Here is a 13,448-nt window from a genome sequence, read left to right as displayed (position 1 = left end):
CAACAGCCAGAGCAACAGCAAGCAGCAGCAGCACACGCCGCCAGCATCTTTGGAGGTGAAGCAAATCAACCAGTCCCCAGGCCACAGCCTGAGCCCCCCCCTCTCCATCCCCTGTTTTTGGGATGAATCCCGCCCAGAGCACGGTGTATTTGGGTCACTTCCCTCAAACACACAACTTTCCCAGTTGACAGCTGAGACGGGTCCATCCTGAAGTCATTTGCGATGAGATTTATTTGTGAGTTGTGTTCCCTTCGAGCTCCCCAGCAGCGCGATAAACACAAGAGTCGCGCTGGTGGGGAACACACACGGGGTCTCTGGGCACCACGGAGCCATAGGAAATGGGGCGCAGAGACCCCCGCATCCCCGCGGCATCCGGGGATGGGACGTGCATCCAGCCAGGGCGTGGGAGGATGGTTCAATGCTCCAAACCACTCCATGCCCCAAAAAAGCACCAAACCCAACCCAGAATTAAAGGCAAAAGCCAACTGGAGGCGTGGTGGACAGGTAGGAAACAACCAAGGGCAAAGATGTCTCTGCCTGGGATTTGAATACTGGTTTGAAGGGATGCTGGAGGGACAACTACCGCAAACCTCCCTCACCCGCCACTTCGCACCATCGCTACCTCGGGGGGTAAAAGATTTTACCCTAAAACCAGCTTCAGCGCAGGAGGTGCCGACGGCAGCTGATGCCACCGGAGTGGCCCCGGCTCCATCTCAGCCTCCGCTTTCCACGCTGCTTCCCAGCATCTTGCAAACAGTTTGGGGCCAGCATGCGAACGCCCACGCCTTCTGCCCAAACAGCCATTTTCGTAGCGGCACAAAAGCAGCCACTTTTTAAGAAAACAAAACCAAAACAGCCCCTCGAACAAAGCATCAGCCAGCTTCTCCCCTCCCATCAGAGCCTGGAGTTGCGGTTGGATGTAGAACAAAGTGCAAAATTGCCAAGAGCATCTGACTTGAACTCCAGCCCTAGGAATAAAAAAAACACCGAGAAAAATCTCCTCTTCTCTCTCACACACATGCACACGTGCTGATGGCTAACGGAGGCTGTCCCCCTCATGTACAGGTACGGTTTGGGCTGCAAGTTAGCGCATTAGAGCCCTTATATAAAATTATTCCCAACCCCTGGGCTGCCCTGGCAGAGCCCCTGAAGATTATAAAGAAGATAAGATGTGTGGATGCTTCTCAGGAAGCCAAACTTGTCCTTTTTTGTTATTTTTTTTTTTTTTCCCCACTGGTGCTGAAATGTGTTTGTCGGGTAGGGGAAGAGGGGGGGGGATAACCCAGTCCCTTCCACAGCCACTGCTTAAAAGAAAACGAAGGAAGGTATGTATGTATGTACATGGAGGTGTTAATAGCAGCATTATTTGTTTTGGGGGGTTGCAAATCTTCGATGACTGCAGCAGGTTCTGCCCCTGTTTCCCACCCCCGCCTTATAAATTTATAGCAACAACCTTTCCCTCATAAGCAATACCATCCGTACCGGAGGATACCAATCATTAGTAAGAGATTTAGAGGGGATTTTAAATGTCTTCCAGGGTTTTTTAAGCAATCTGTTTAAAAGATTAATTTTATTTTGAAGGGATGGAACTGCATCTCTTGGAACAAAAAGTTAATTAGGACCAGAGCACCAAAATGCCATTTTTCATCCCGTTCTGTGACTTGCGGTTAGGCGCTTGACCTCCCGAAATCAGAAACTCGCTGAATCTCTCCCTTGGCCGAGTTTGACTTTCCCAGCAGCAAGTCCTGAGCGCCAGAAGCCGGTTTGCAGGATCCCAATCCCGGCCTCTCCAAGCAGAGCTTAAAGGAGCGAGGAAAGCCATCCATCCATGGCAATGCCATGTCGCTCCTCTTTTAACTAAAGCTTGGTGGAGGTGGGTGGGAGAGCCCAGATGCGGGATGGGGACGGCTGGGAGCTGGCTGGAGCATCTGAAACAAGGTCTTGTCCCAAGATCAGCTGCTTTGGGGTTTTTATGTGGGCACCCCTTCTGCAACGCAATGTAGGGATCACCCCTTGGGGGAAAAAAATGGAGTTCCGAGGCGGTGGCAGGAGCTGGAGGCTTTTTTCCGCTCGCCCCGACAGCAGCACAAAGCCCCTTCGCCATGTCTCGGGGACTGGAGGCGATGCTGCCCGGCAGCGCTTGCTCCTCCTCCCTTCATCCTGCACCTAGCATGGAGGAGAGAAAAATCATCCCAGCTGCAAAGCACCGCCTCGCCCGGCAGCAAAGCCAGCGGCTGACAAAAGCGATTAAAAATTGTGTTTGACAGTCTATCCTCCCCCTAATAAAAACTGGAAATGCCAGAGTGCCTTATTTGTCATGCTCGCTGATGCTCAGTGACGCCGTTGCCAGCATCTGTAGCAGCTTGATTCTGAAGGATTTTAAAGTGCTTGTTACTATTTAATGGCCCTTAACTGAAGTGCCCTGTGGGTTGAAGCTTCCCCTGTTACAGTCACCGTCGGATAGCCGGGTTTTTTTGTTTCGATCTCCATCCTCCCGGTAGGAGCGCAGGTCTGATGCTTGAACCAGCCGATCCCACCTGTTTTTGCACCCCCTTCGCGTTCTTGTCCCCGCGTCTCTCCCATGGTGGCACCGCTGAGGGATGGGGAGGAGGAATAAAAGTGTCCTGTGGTCCTGCGGGTCACAGGACACGTCGTGTCCGGAGGGCTCTCCCATCGCTGCCAGGACCATGAGGACCGGTCTGGTTCCTTTCCCCAGCAATTTGGCAAGGAAGAGTTTCCCATCGGAACCCGGCAAGCCGGGCAATTTTTCTTTCTCAGTTGTGCAGGATTTGGGATGCCAAGATTGAGCTGGGGACCCCCCTGGGGCTCACAGGGGCCGTGGCAAAGCCCCCAGGCCGGTTCACGCTCAGGTCCAGCGATTTGGAGAGGAGGAAAAAGGTCGCCAGCGGGGAACGGACCGAGTTCATTTTCAGTTGTCCCTCTGAAAGCCTTTGCCGGGTCATATGTAGATGTATTTACGAAGATGATCTCTTTCTGGCCATGCTAACACCAACTTTCATTCAGCTGCTTTTTCCTTCCATCCTTCTTACGTGTACTTCAAAGAGGCGTTAAGAAGAAAGTAACCTCTGATCCCTCCCCCCGGCAAAAGCAAGGAACCGTAAAGCCAAGTTTGGCCTTTCCCTCCTATTAATGCAAATAATCCACTGGTCCTCATGGCTGGAGGCTGCTGGGACAGGACGACCGCCCCAGAAGGTCATTGCTGACAACGTGCCTATTTACTTTCAGGGTTAATTAACACGTACCCTTATCAAAAAGAAAACAAAAAAAAAGAGGATTGCTGAGGAACAAGGAGGGAAGATAAAGCACCATCCCCTTCGTGCGTCCAGAGCTTGAGTGTCAGAAGAGCTCCCGAGGCAAGAAACACACAGAAAAATGTGCACGTGGTCAGAGAGCAAAGGGGCTCAGTGCACCAAGAAAGTTCTGCTGCTCTTCTGCAAACGCCATGCGGTGACGTTCAAACAAGTCCTGCCCCTCCATAGCTTCGGGAGTCTGCGCCGAGGGAGGGGAAGGAGAAGGAATCTCGCTCCGCAGGTCAGCAAAGCACCCCTCTGCTTCCAGAAGCGGTTGGAGAGCTGAGCACCTTCGAACGAGGGTAGGAAATGGGCACGGCTCGTGCCCCTGCTGAAGCAGCACTGCCAGGGCCGTAACATACACCAGGAAGATTTTAATTCCCTTTAACATCAGGGTCTGGGAGGTGGGGGAACCGGCTGGATAAGCTTTCACTTGCAGTAATTAGAGTCAAAAGGGTAACGAGAAGATAAGGGCAAAAGTCCCCTCTCTCTGTAACCTGAACCCTGGGATTAAAGTCCTGTTGGTAGCGTTACCGTCCTCCTCAAAGGCTGTCTTGGTTTGAGCAGAGGATGTTTGGGCACCTCCAGAACAGAGAGGGGAATTTTGTCCGTAGGCACTTCTGAGCCGGGGGTTGCTGAGCGATGCTGCTCCACGGGGCATCTCCCGCTGCCTCCACTTCGGGGACCTCCAGGCGGTTCCTTCTTATCGTCCTGGCCAGCGGCGAGTTTGCAGGGCTGCTCCTCGCACGGCGCAAGCCAGAGCACACGCGGGAAGCAGAGGGGCTTTACCCCATCGCACCGTGTCAGGAGGAGAGGGAAGCTGGGACATCAGCATGGAAAAGAGGTGCAAAGAGAGGAAAAAAACCTGAACGGAGTGCCCTGGACACCGGGAGAGCCCAGTCTGCCTTTGCACCGTCCCTGCTGAGCACCCCTCCTCTCCTGCTACCCAACCGTGCTGGATGCGAGCAGCAGCATCCCAGCACCAGACCTGCACCGCAGGACACCCTGCCAGATTACCTTCTGGCTCTCCCTTTCCAAATCTCATTAATGAGGCAGCTCTCGAAGCCCTTCTACATTCAGCGCAGGTCCGAAAGACACCGGCAGGTCCCAGAGGTGGAGCTCAGGGGGTGGCTGTGCTGATTACAGACGCGCGGGAAAGGGCTGCAGCTCCAGCGACCTGCAGCCTAAGGTAGAAATCAGCCCTTCCAGGAAAAGGAGGAGGAAAGTTGGGAAATCAGTTTGCCTCTTCTCCTACCAAAATCCAGTACGCGAGCTGGCAAGACACACTAACGGGTGACCCTCTTTCTAAACGCGTGCTCCTTTTACCGGAGCCCATGAGAAGAACCTGAAACCGGGACTCCTCCCTATATGTTTTGTTTTCATTTGTTCTGCGACTGAATAAGTTAACAAAAGGAAGTCAGACCGATTCTTTCAATTTGGCTTATTAAAAAAAAAAAAAATAGTAATAGTCTGGGTGTGAACTTCTCTCTCAGGCTTCAGGATTTACCATCACTTTATAAACCCCTGAAAATAGGAGTTTATAATAGGAGACTCCTGACACCACCTTCACGAGCAGTGCCGCCTATCTTCCCCGGGATTGTTTAACAAGGAACATTTTGTCATCAGGGCAGGTTTCATGAATACTATACAGGTGAATAAAAAAATACATATATTCTCTTTGAACAAGAATCCCAAGTCCAGGCATGTGGAAGGCTGCGGTGCAGGGACCGGCGTGGGCAGGAGGTCCCCGAGTCCCTCACGAGTGATGGCTGTTGATCAGGCTGCGGAGCTGCTTGGCCACGGTGTCTATCAGCTTCTGCTTGTCCCTCTCGTTTTTCCGAAACTGGGCAAAAACGTTGTTTTTTCTGCTCGTGTCTCTCATCCTGCGCAGAGCAGAAACAGGTTATGGCACAGGTATCGCTGCTCAACGTTGCACCCAAGCCCCACGAAGGAATCGCATGTAAAGTGCCCGTATTCAGGCTCTGACAGAGAGAGGAGGTGACTGCATCTAAAGGCTCTACCCCAATTTTTATCACGTATTTGTGTAAAATACGTGGTATTTTGCGTACCAAGCCATGCGGAGGCTTTACACCGTTTGCGTTTTTGCTTTAAACCCCACAAATCCCAATCAACGTCACTGTAGGGTCTGTCTAATGCCAAAATCCACGAAACCCCAAAGCCTCTCGTTCTCCCCTTCCAAACAGCTTTTGCTATGTCCCTGTGTCGTCTCACGAAGTGGTAAACGACCACGCTGTAATATTAGGAGGAAATTAAAAAATTAGCATCAAATCCACAGCATTAAGGCTTCTTATTTGAAATGGTGCATTGCATGCAGCCAAGAGATGCAGCTTTTGTGACAGCCGTAAAGTTTCGGAGTTGTGAACTTAAAATATTATACAATATTATATAACAGAATTTATACTGAAGGAAGGAATCCAGCACTGGTTTCCCCAACTTACAAATCTCCTTGAGGTTTGTACTTTTTTAAATTACATTTAATACGTAAAGTAGTGCAGTGGTCTCCACGGGGTCTCCAAAAAGCCAGAGACAAGAAGAGCGGGTGGTGGGACGGGACCTGAAGGCGAAGCTGGTGCAGCTCCATCTCTCTCCGCCATGCAAAGCTGGGGGCTCTTGCATGCTTGCATTCGTGGATGCGTCTTTTGGGGGGGGGGGGACACGACAGGTCTCGTTGCACACTCCAAGCGTTAGCTTTTCGCAGGCAGGGCATGTGCTGGGAAGGGAAACCACCCCACAAGGGCCAACGCTTCGACAGCTCCTGAAGGTATCAGCCTCAACATCCAACCCGCTGGTTCTCAGCCGGCACCGTTCTTTTATAATACCACAATTTGTAAATTATTTTCTCCATGAATCAGATCTGGCAGAGACAGATGGCTTTGGACGAGTCACATAAGCCTGTGTTTTCGGCTTTGGGGACCTAAACAAAGCATTAAAGTGACTGGGACACAGCGCGGGTAGTCCCTGGGAAATTGGCACTTTATCAAACCGGGGTTTTTGAGTTAACCGAGCACAAATCAAACCTCTTGAAACTTACTTAACCGATTTAAAAAAAAACAAAAATCTAAGGTTTTTCATGCTTCAATCTCCCTGAAAAGAGCCAAAGGGAATCTGAAATGTTCCCAAAAAACATCCAGCTTGGAACTGGAAACAAGGATAACAACTCTATCCCAAAGGCTAATTTGCTAAAGTTGTAAGTGCCCAAAGACACAGGATTACAATCGAGCTGCTCTCCCAACAGTAACAAGATAGCTTGGAGCACTTTTATTCAGCCAAATAAGTGTTATTTTTTTTCTTTCTCTAATTTTTTTTAACCAAAGCAGGTTGCCTGGTGCTCCACCGCAAGAACCAGGGAGCTACCGCACCGATGGGAAGCGGAGTTTTCGAGTCGCACAGGTTAGAGGTGTCACAGTGTCACGAATTTTGGCAATAACCATCCTCCCGCGGGACACCCGTTCCTCCAGCGGCACTGTACAGCTCCAGCGGTTCTCAAAGCACTTTACCAGGAGGGCTGAGAGCTCTGTTTCTATTTCACAGGCTACGTGGGGACATCAGAGGCGCTGAAAGTAAACCTGTACCTTCAGAAACCTCCACCCAGCGCTGTACCCATCACTCTCCCTCACTGCCTGCTGCAGCTACCCCCAGGTAACGCACGAGGAATCTACAGCAGAGCATCCTCTGCCCTAAGAGCCCTGTCATCCTGGGCATCCTCGGAGCCATCTCTGATCCCTTGGGACCTGTTCAGGTCCTTGAAATGTTTCTGAAGTAACGCATGTTGCATGCAAGGAAACCTTTGCACGTGTTTGAATGATTAGAAGGGAGTTGCAGGGATAAAGCTACTGGATTGGGATGAAAAAGCGGTCAGAGCACGGATCCCATAACAAACCCACGTAGGTGGATCTATTGAAGTGGGGATGAGTGTCTGGGAGGGATGGGAGCCGCCAGTATCTTCAGACATCATGTGAAGGTAGAGGCACTAAGCTATTAAGTATTATTAATGAATGAAGTTGCCTACAGGATACAAAATCCTGCAGAACTTGGGTGTGCTGTGCCAGGGACCAGGCAGCGCTGGGAGCGGATGCATCCTTGGGAGAGGCTGAGCTTGCAGATCTGCTCGAGGAGACGCCGCCGGCTCCGGTCCTGCCTTTGCAGCCCTGCAGACGGACACTGAGCCAGCGTACCATGGTTGGTGCCAAAGGTGTTCAGAAATGCCGGCCTGTTTCTTTTCCAGCATTTGGCTATAGGGAACACCCAGTCCCTGATCAAGCGGTGCATCCAGACACCGAGAGTATCAGCTCTGAAAGAGGGAGGCAATGCTTTCGAGCAGCTCAGCAGCTCTTTGGAGGACCGATACTTTTATTTCTTCAAGCATGTGCCTGCAGAGCCTGGGGACAACCGCGCCTGGTTTTGTAACATGGTCCCTGTGCGTTAGCACAAGAATTAAAAGTAAGAGGAAGGGAACGAGAGAGCTCATGCGCTGTCCCCACCCCTGTCAACAAACACCACCTTCAATAGAGCCAAGCTTTGTTTAAATTAATCTATACGAAAAAAAAGCAACAGAGTAAAAGCTTCTCTTTTAGCTCTAATTAGTGCATTTGAGACGATAAAGTTACCGGAGGGAACCGTTTCAAAGACAGCTTGCATTTAGATCATTTAGTGCTCCATTTAAATCAAACAATAAAGTCACTGCAAGGTGAGGGTAAAAGCCCAAGCAAGCAGCATACTTACACTCGTGATATCCTATGAGAGATGTGTGATTAGGAAAAGAGATAATGATGAAAACAAGTTACAAAATGAACCAGCGGATCAGAATTTCACGTCGCCTTGTCGGCAAAGCTCGGCTGCCTACGGTGTGGGCTGGGGAAGTGGGCTCGGAGCGCAGAGGGGAGCGGACGTGCCTGAAGCTACGGCCAGGTCAGTGCAGAGTCTCAGGGGCACTGGAGCTGGTGGATGATGCACGGAGACTCCCCAAAGGGCCTGAAGCCCAAGCGGGGACAGGGCAGAGCCCGCCGGAGCATGCCGGCGATGCCATGCAGGCGATGCCATGCCACAAGGATGCAGGTGATGCAAGTGCCAACCCGGTGACTCCACCGGGGCTGCCTCCAGAAAGCAAATTGGATATGTGAAGATTGCCCTTCAAATGAGATCCTTTTTGGGGAGAAGGCTGGCAAGCCAAGCCGGGGTTTGTGGCTTTTTAATACCACCACCAAGCACGGATGGCTGTGCGCTCAAGTACCACCTGGGGCAAATGGCCAGGATCATGGAGTTGCCCTCCTGCTGTCCCACTGCCTTCCCAGCACCTGCCACAGGTCCCAGCTCACTGCCTGCTCCCAGTTCCCTGGATCCTCCAGCTGCCTCATGTCCAAGCTCTCAGAGTTTTACCAGTTTATTGATAGCTCTGAATATACCTCACGCTTTTCCATCACGGATGCCAGGTTGCGAGTAACACAACATATTACACAGCACATATAAATATGTATATAAAAACAATGCTGTAATGTATAAAAGTGCTTTACACACAGCAACTACCTAAGTTTACTCCCTGTGTACTGTATTGATAACATTTGGATGTCATGAGTTGCTGTGAAATTAGCTATTCTCCTCTGCGAGAGAGGAGGCCGTGCGGTTACATGAACCACAGATAATACAGATGCAACTCCAAAGCTCGGAAGCACACCAAGGTCGGTCTGCTAAAAGTGTAGCCCCAACTCTAAACTAGCCATCTCCTCCTCTGCAAGCAATGGAGAAAGAGAGGAACTCCAAAAAACAGCTCAGACTCCTCCTAAGGGTCTGATTTCATGGTAAACCTAACCAAATCTGACTGCAAACTCCTCCATGCAAGACTTAGCAGTGGAGTGCCCATGGCATGAGCCGCTCGGAAAATCATTAATTATCATTTTTGGCAGGTTACTTCTCTGTCAGATCAGCTGGAAGACCAGCTGTGAGGTCTGATGGGGCAGAAGTAGGGCTGATCCTCCCAACGAGAGCCTGGAGGTCTACCAGAGAAAGGCTCATCTGGGCCACCTCCTACCACGGGCAGGATGGGTGACTGGTGGCACTTCTCTACCACGTGCTAAAGGGGTTACAAGCGAAGCAAATCCCACTCTTTGGGTCTGCAGCAAACTCATGGGCTTGCCCTCCTTGCTGCTGGCTTGTAGGACTGGCACAAGCCTCTTCGCTGTGCTTCAGGAGGGATCCCAAAGCCCCGCAGAGGCCACACGGCGCTCGCCCGGCGCGGCCCGGCGCTGCTCCTCGGCACAGCTCCAGGGCTTGGGCTGAAGCTGTGCAAAGCGTATGAACTGCAGGCTTGAAAGAGGCTCAGATTCAGCCTTATCAAAGAGCATGTTCTTGCGAAGGGCAAGCCCTGGAGCACACAGCCACCTAAAGACACTGTCCCTGTTCCATAGCCGGGCTTTTAGCACTTGATCCTCTCCGTGGATCCAACGGAAGGGAGACAGAATAGAACAGAACAGAATAGAATATTTTCAGCTGGAAGGGTCCTACAATGATCATCTTGTCCAGCTGCCTGACCGCTTCAGGGCTGACCAAAAGTTAAAGCATGTTATTAAGGACATTGTCCAAATGCCTCTTAAACACTGACAGGCTCGGGGCACTTACACATGCCTGCAGGCTACCAAATTTTAAATGAGTCTGGGGGCTTGAGATACACCTTTACAGTGGAATTCTGTTGTAAGACAAGGAAAACTCTGCTTAAGAGTGAAGCAAAAAGACAGACCCTCAGCCAAACCAAGGCATTTTGATACAAAACCTGGGATTCAGGTTAGTGGGATAAAATAGGATTTTTCTATTTGAGCTCCCACTGCCCACCCGGCGGTGGAAGCTTTGCCCACCAGATCACAAGGAGCCGCCTGCTCCTCAGGCTGCTCTGTCCCAGCACCGCACGTGATGGAACGAGCTGCTAAAACACGCGCTGGCCCAAAGCGAGATGGGGGTGAAAACTATCCCGGGTGTCCGGACCCGCACTCACTTTTCCAGCAGGATGAGGGCTGTCGTCGGGTTCACGCGAAGATACTTGCACGTGGGTTGCCCGTAGTCAGCCAAATACGTTGACCAGTCCCACTGGATGAACAGATCTAAGAGCTGAAGCAGCCACCGGAAAGAAAAAACACACAGATACAGGATTTTAAAAAGCTGGCGAGAGAGCAGGTGGTTTATCTGAGAGCTGGCAAAGATCCTGGGCAGGTGACGTTAACCACAAAAAATGGTTTGCAGTGTTTACTAATTTATTCAATATTATTCTGCCAGTATTTAATTATTGACGTATTCATATTTAACTATTTATTAATATCTAATGTTAATTTATGTATGGCTATATTAATTTAGCCATAGTGCACTCCTGCTATGTCATCTCTACTTTTGGGGTGAACTAGCGGTACAGGGGATATGAGGACTCAGGCACCCCGAGGAGGTGGGTGGCAAAGAACCCCAGTGCCCTGATGTTCTCATCTACAGCAGGAGGGCACTTTTGGGGTCAAAGTCACCACAAATTTCTTCCCTGGCACTGTTTGAACCATGCCACAAGGATTTCTCATCATGCTTGCTCCATCCCAACATCTTCCAAGCGCTTTGTAAGTGTCCCTTATGATGAGAGCTCCCTGGGGAGGTGTGGGACCCACCCAGGAGCTCAGGGGTTTATTTTGGGTGAACGCAGCTACTAGAGGAGACTGGGAGTCCCAGGTGGTTTCCAGACGTTTGTAAGAGAAACCACCAGCCCCCGGCAGAGGGGGAAGGAAAAAGCAGATTAATTCAGCCGTCCGTGACAGTCCCTGCTCCAGACCCCCAAAATTTGCACCTGAATCCCTTCACCCCTGCAAAGGAACCCCTCAGTGCCCCATCGCTCCCAGCTGATTCAGGTGAGGAAGGAGCAAACTACAGCCCAGGTTTCCTGAATGCCCTCTTCCACCCCACCTTTCACATCCTTATTTTCCTTAAAACCCAAACAGGAGCTCCCATGTCTTTCCTACACGAGGACGTCCTCACTCCTAAGAGGACTTGCCTCTCCACGCACCCACGAGAGCACAGCTGAGGACATATGAGATGCAGCCTTCATCTTCATCATCTAAACCAGGTTAATTAAGAGTGGCTGCGTTTCCACCCCCCCCCAACTTTCTGCCTTGGAGAGCCGCTGTGACCACTCAATTGCAGGACAGGCTGCCAAGCACACGGTCTTCATCGCCCGCGTCTGCGCGTCCTGGCGCCCACCACTGAAGCCCGGAGAAGAAGGACCATCCCACGGCCAAGCGAGGACCATAGAGGGCTCATTGTCCCTGCGTATCCATGGTTTTCCTGGAGGCTCCAGCACTGTTTAACAACACATCCCGCCCCGCCAAGAAGGGGATTTGGCTACTCCGAGACCTCAAGGTACAAAACAAAAATGTGCAACAAGATTCTTTTTGACTATGTAGGTCAGGGCAAAGAAAACAAGCTGTCAGGAACAATCCCCTGGGCTGGCGGGGGGGACGGATTAGCCGGGACCTAAGAGGGCTTTTCCAGCCTGCGGTCCCGCACGGCTTTGTATGGCGGGTCCATTGTGTTAACTACAAACCCGAGTTGAACATCGTCGGCAGGAGTTTTTTCCAAAGGGCACCTTCAAGAGACAACCTTAAATATGATTTCACAGGCTCTTTTCATACAGCAGAGCGGGGCCAAAACTCTTCTATCTGGTTTGCCGGCTGCTGCAGGAAGCTGCATGGTTGTACAGCCTAAATCGGATCCCCCGCAACGCACCAAAGACCTCTTGCTGGTGGCCCCGGGGGTGCTGAACGTGCCTCTGGCAAACCACGAACAAAGCAGCATGAGTTATTGCCACAGAAAGTGCACGGCCGGACCGTCGAGGGGCCAGGTAGCCATTCATGGGGAGTGGAAATAAAGCCCCAGGAGAAAGGGACAAAAGAAGAACCAAAATAAAAAGGTGATGATTAGAAGTGGGTTAGGAAAAGATGGTAAAATAAAAAGCATCGGGAGGTGTTATAAACAGGAGGCTTGGGGAGACAGCAGAGGCTCAAGGAACTGTGCAGGAGCTCAGAGGATGGGTAAGGAAAGGGCTTGGAGAAAGGTCCCCCGCATGTCTCTGAAAGAGCGTGGCCAATCCAGCATGGGGAGATTTTTAAGCAAAAGTTGGATGAACAGCCATCTAGGGCAGCTCAGCCCTTGCTCTCCAGCTTGGGAGCCCGAGCCAATGCCTGCCATTCCCACCAGGGCCAGGTGATGAGCGGCTGGGGTGGCACACGGTCCTTGGCCCGGCAGCCATCCCCATCCCACAGCTTTGCTTCAGCTCTACTCCAACTCAGTTCGACACAGCTGGGTTGAAGCAATGCAGCTCTCCTGCACAAGGCTGCCAGGGTGCTGGGCTTTGCCGGCCTTGAAGGTGCACCACCACACCTTCCGTTGCACGGGCATCAGCATGAAGGGAAGGTCAGGGTAAGTTATTTTATGGACCTGTCTTAACATGGACCTGTTGAAGCAGATCCAGAGTGGGCCATGAAAATGGCCCGAGGGCTGGAACACCTCTGCTATGAGGACAGGCTGAGAGAGTTGGGGTGGTTTAGCCTGAAGAAAAGGCTCCCGGGAGACCTTACTGCAGCCTTTCAGTACTTACAGGGGGCTTATAAGAAAGACAGAGAGAGACTTTTTACTTGTCCTGTAGTGACAGGACAAGAGGCAATAGTTTTAAACTGAAAGGGGGTAGATTTAGATTGGACATAAGGAAGACATGTTTTACTGTGAGCGTGGTGAGGCACTGGAACAGGCTGCCCAGAGGAGTTGTGGACGCCCCATCACTGGAAGCGTTCAAGGTCAGGTTGGACGGGGCTTTGAGCAACCTGATCTAGTGAAAGACGTCCCTGCCCACGGCAGGGGGTTGGACTAGATGATCGCTACAGGTCCCTTCCAGCCCAAACCATTCTGTGATTCTATGATTTTACTCTCATCCATTGTACTGTTCAGGTAGCTCCAGCTGCACGCATCACTACAAGAGTGCAATAGGCACATTTGAGAGAAACCCCAACGACCTGGGGGTGCTGGTCGACAGCCGGCTGACCATGAGCCGGCAGTGTGCCCAGGCGGCCAAGAAGGCCAATGGCATCCTGGCCTGTATCAGAA

General features: G+C 51.4%; 1 protein-coding gene across 1 annotated transcript in view; it reads right to left on the bottom strand.

Moving 5' to 3' along the window:
* Nucleotides 1-57: 57 nt before the first annotated feature.
* Nucleotides 58-13,448, bottom strand: part of EXOC6B (exocyst complex component 6B) — a 267,115-nt gene continuing 253,724 nt past the window's right edge. The window contains exons 21-22 of the mRNA XM_009320896.1: nt 10,315-10,427; nt 58-5,194 (exon numbers count right to left, since the gene is read on the bottom strand). Of these exons, the coding sequence (XP_009319171.1) occupies nt 5,068-5,194; nt 10,315-10,427 (240 nt within the window). The 3' untranslated portion in view covers nt 58-5,067. The remainder of the gene's footprint in view (nt 5,195-10,314; nt 10,428-13,448) is intronic.

This window comes from Pygoscelis adeliae, unplaced genomic scaffold (genome assembly GCF_000699105.1).
Source record: "Pygoscelis adeliae isolate BGI_AS28 unplaced genomic scaffold, ASM69910v1 Scaffold273, whole genome shotgun sequence".
Lineage (NCBI taxonomy): Eukaryota > Metazoa > Chordata > Aves > Sphenisciformes > Spheniscidae > Pygoscelis > Pygoscelis adeliae.
The sequence above is the reverse complement of the archived record's forward strand: the minus strand, read 5'-3'. Positions and strand labels throughout refer to the sequence as shown.